This window comes from Sapajus apella, unplaced genomic scaffold (assembly GCF_009761245.1).
Source record: "Sapajus apella isolate SASKATOON/1434 unplaced genomic scaffold, GSC_monkey_1.0 scaffold126, whole genome shotgun sequence".
Classification (NCBI taxonomy): domain Eukaryota; kingdom Metazoa; phylum Chordata; class Mammalia; order Primates; family Cebidae; genus Sapajus; species Sapajus apella.
The window spans coordinates 1,733,471-1,737,502 of NW_022437066.1; the positions used below are offsets into that span (position 1 = coordinate 1,733,471).

The 4,032-nt window shown below is 66.5% G+C and overlaps 1 protein-coding gene across 3 annotated transcripts in view; it reads right to left on the reverse strand.

Annotated features, from left to right (window-relative positions):
• The window catches only part of GPSM1 (G protein signaling modulator 1), a 29,430-nt gene continuing 25,398 nt past the window's right edge, over positions 1-4,032 (reverse strand). For 2 of the 3 annotated variants that reach the window (XM_032261793.1, XM_032261792.1), the window contains exons 12-14: positions 3,716-3,872; positions 3,028-3,236; positions 1,579-2,269 (exon numbers count right to left, since the gene is read on the reverse strand). In XM_032261793.1, coding sequence (XP_032117684.1) covers positions 2,012-2,269; positions 3,028-3,236; positions 3,716-3,872 — 624 coding nt within the window. In that variant the 3' untranslated portion in view covers positions 1,579-2,011. The other variant, XM_032261794.1, reaches the window with a different exon arrangement.

Sequence of the window (4,032 nt, forward strand, 5' to 3'; positions counted from 1 at the left end):
TCACTTGGCGACTTTATTTTTCAGGAAAAAACAGAAAAACAAATGTACCTTTTGGGTTGGAAAGGACCCATTGACAACGTGGCACAGACATGTGAGCAATAAATATGCATGTACATTCAAGTATGCAGGGTGGTGCTGGGTCCTGGAGGCCCTGTGTTTGGGCATCTGTCCCTGCCCTTGGGTGTGGTCCTGCCCCTCTAGAAGCGGGTCACCTCGTCGGGCCCAGGACTCCTGTCCACCCCGGCCTCAGAGCGGGGCCTGGAGGCACCCTCCTGGATGGAACTGCCAGCCCCAGGGGGTGTGAGGCCATGGCAGGGCCCGCGGCACTCGGGAGGTGCCAAGGCTGGGTATGGACAGGAGCAGGCCACCTCAGGCCCATCTCAGGCTCTGGCAGTTCCTGTGGGGCGCAGGGTCTTGAGCTCCGTGACCTGTGGGCCCCTCCCCGTGGGGAGACAGTGGTGATGTCATCTCCCCTAGCTGGTGGGAGGAGGGGGTTCTCATCTGGGGGACTGCAGGGTTGAGCTGAGCGAAGCCTCCCCAGCTTCCACTGACCCTCCACTCACGTGAGGGTCACAGAGCCTGGTGCTGCCTCCCACCGACTGGGCACTGTTCCCGCTGCCAGCTAGCATCCTTAGGGCCAGGCCCTGCCCTTCTTCCTAGCTTGGGGTTTTTGAAGGTCAATGTTCATGGCCGGCCGTTCCCTCTGCTCTAGAGACAGGCCCAACCCCCATCGAGGCCCTGGCAGGGCCCTGGGACTCGGGTGGGGGGACCCTGAGGGCTGCCGCTGCAGCCTGGTCTGCCATGACTGGTCTGGGAGGGCCTTCTGTAGTCTCTGACCTCTTCCTCCCCCAGCTGGGGCAGGAGTGGGGAGACAGGCTTGGAGGGAGCCCTGCCTGGGGATGAAGCTGGAGGGAGGAGCATGCCTGTCGCAGGGCTGTCCAAGGACCAGCTCTGGGGGGACAGAACACGGTAGCCCTAAGAAGAGGCTCAGAGACACCTTTCGGGAGGGTGGGGGAGACACCAGGGTTTCACATTTGGCAGGGCAGGGCAGAGTGGGAAGGGCTTGGAGGAGAGGGCAGGGGAGTCTGCACAGCACCGGGTTGGGGCCGATATGCTGAAGGCCCTGTCTGGCGTGTGGCGGGGGCAGGGGAGGAAGCCGAGAGCCATGGGGGCCCAGCCCAAGATGGAAGCACGCCCTCCCCCCATGGGCAGCTTGGCCTGAGCCTGCCACCCTGGGTCAGGGAGGCCATGGGGCTGCATGCCCAGTGCCTGTCCTCGGCGATGGCCTCGGGAGATCGTGGCTGTGACTGTGAGCCCAGCATCTGGAGGTGGGGGCAGGGTGGGCCTGGCGGTGGGCGCAGGGCCTTAGCTGGTACCGGGCTGGCACTGCTGCTGGGGCTCGGGCAGGTCACCTGCCCCCTGCTCCAGGCCCCCCGCGAGGTCCACCCGCTGCTCGTCCATGCGCTTGGCCTGCACCCTCTGGATGAGGCTGAAGAAGTCCTCGTCAGGCATGGTGGGGCCCCGGGGCAGCACGTCGGGCGGTGGGCAGCGCTGGTCATCGATCCTGGAGGACTGGGTGGACACACGCGCGGTTGGAGGCCTCACCCTCCCCAGGCCCGGTGGTCCAGGGGCCGGTGGACAATGGCGGTTCCAGAGGGCCGGCGTGCACTGCTCACGGGCCTGTTCTGGGCCTCCCCGTGTCGACCCAGGAAATTGGCTCTGGGGCCTGCCTCATGCTGGGGTCTTGTGCGGGGAGCCCAGACCCTGAGGCAGCTTCTGGAGGCCTCTCTCTCCCCCGCCCCCAGGAGCCCAGGGCAGGCCCACCCAGAAAAGCAGGTCCAATGGTTCCGATTGGGTGTGGGTGCGCCAGGCCCAGGAGACAGTGGCCAGGGCAGCATGGGAGGCCTGCTCCCCAGATCTGCTGATCCCCAGGGTCAGGCATGCGTGGCTGTCCCTCTGCCAGGCCCTGGAAGCTGGCACAGCCTGGAGCTGACCCGGCAGGCCTGGGGTCTCAGCTCCCAGAGTGCGAAGCATGGGGCTCCCCAGGGTTCCCCCTTGGGTCAGGTGGCTGACCCCGTGGGCCTCGCCTGCTCCAGCGTGAAGGCCAGGGGGCCAAGGGGGCGTCTGGGCTTCTCTGAAGGACCTGGAGCAGGAGGGTCGGGAGCTGGTGCAGGCATGCGTGTGAACGGGGGGCTCTGGGCCTCTTGGGTGGGGCTGGTTTGGAGGTGGCTGGTCGGACGCCTGGCCCTGGGCCACAGTTTCCTCTCTGCTGTGGGGAGGACGGCAGACCTGGAAACTTGCTGGCTTGGTGCGTGCGTGGGCCAAGCTGCCCCCACCCCCGGCTTGTTCCCGAGTCTATGGGCCCTGAAACCCTTCCCAGCAGTGGCTACACCCCCCACAGGGATGGCACGACCCCCAGAGTTTGAGGCCCCGGTTGGGACAGCTTAGCTGAGCAGTCTCCAATCCGGCTGCCCTGCCTGGCTCACCCCTATACAGGTGGGGAGGGCACCCCCGGTGTGGCTGCCGGAATGGAGCCCCGGCCCTGGCTCTGCCCTCTGGGGCTGGACCCTCTGCCCCTGCTGTCCACTGCATGCGTCCCTGGATGGTCCCTGCCTTTGACCTGCCAGCCGGCCGGCAGCCCTGGGTCCCCCTGCCCTCCCCACTCTCGGGGTGTTTTCCCTGCTGGGTGTGGAGGCTGTGGAGGGATGGCGGGGAATACCTGAGGCCACCAGCTCCAGGACCTGTGACCACCCCAGTCCCCACCCTGAGTTCCTGTGCAGAAGGGGAGTGGCCCAGCCTGGGGGTGTCCTGGGGTTGCCTTCTGTGGGGATCTCTGGTCTCCCCAGCAGCCTGGGGCTCCCCGTAGTAGGTCTCCAGGCTCAGGCACCCCTGGCCATCTGGTGATACTAGCTGAGTCCCCCAAACCTGGCCTGAGACAGAGGAACCTCACCCCCCAGGACCCACTCACTGCTTCCACCATGGATGGCAAAGGGGCCGTGAGCCAAGCCCGCCCCGGCCGCAGCCCACCTGGTACTTGATGAGCATGTTGAAGAAGTCATCCTCCGGCTCCTGGGGCTCGCTGTGGCCTCGGAGGTGCCCCGCGTTGCTGTGGGTGATTCGCAGTCCCGGCAGGCTGCCCACGCTGGCCCGCTGGTCGTCCAGCCTGCGGCTCTGGGAGCTAGCGATGAGGTCGAAGAATTCCTCAGTCTGGGGCGAGGCAGTCATCGAGGTCTGAGCTGCAGGGGGTGGAGGGTGAGGCCTGGAACTCAGTGTGGGGTGAGGCTTGAAGCTCGGGCTGTGGCCACGGTGAGCGCTGACCTCTGAGCCCAGCCCAGCCCATGGTGCTCCGGGGCCCACGGCTCCCGGGGGAGTCGCCGCTGCCCAGCCTGGGTGGCTCTCAGCTGCTGCCCCTGCTGTGGCTCCCACGCCCACCTCTGGGCCTTTCAGGCGTGATAGGAGGAGAATTCGGCTTCCCACACCCGCTCCAAGGCCGCTCATGAGCCCTGACAGCGTGTTCCGGAGGGCGGGCTGATTAACCACTTCCTGGGATGCCGCTCTTTGGAGGCTGGAAGGGTGCACCCGGTGACAGGGGTGCTCTGCAGCTGGCCTGCTGGTCTGTCCCCTGAAAGCTCCTCCCTGGAAGCAGGATGGGAGCCCTGGTCCTGGCCCCTGCAGATGAGCCCAAGGGGAAGGCCCAGCAGAGCGGGACACTCACCGATCCTGTCCTCCAGGGTGGGGGCGGCCGTGGCCTCGGCAGCCCCAGCCTGGCCGTCTTCCAGGGGACAGCGCTGGTCATCCATGCGGCTGCTCTGGAACTTGGTCAGCAGGTCAAAGAAGCACTCCTCGTCAGAGGATGGGGCCCTCGGGATGCTCTGCGGAGGCAGTGGGGTCACTGTGGCCAAAGTCCCACAGCACCCAACCCCCCGCACAAGACGGGGGCTGCTTGCCGGGGCCACACACTTCTAAGACCCTGGCCAAGGTTGGGACCCGCACCTGCCCCCTGCCGGCTATCCTTCCCCAGGACGTGCCACC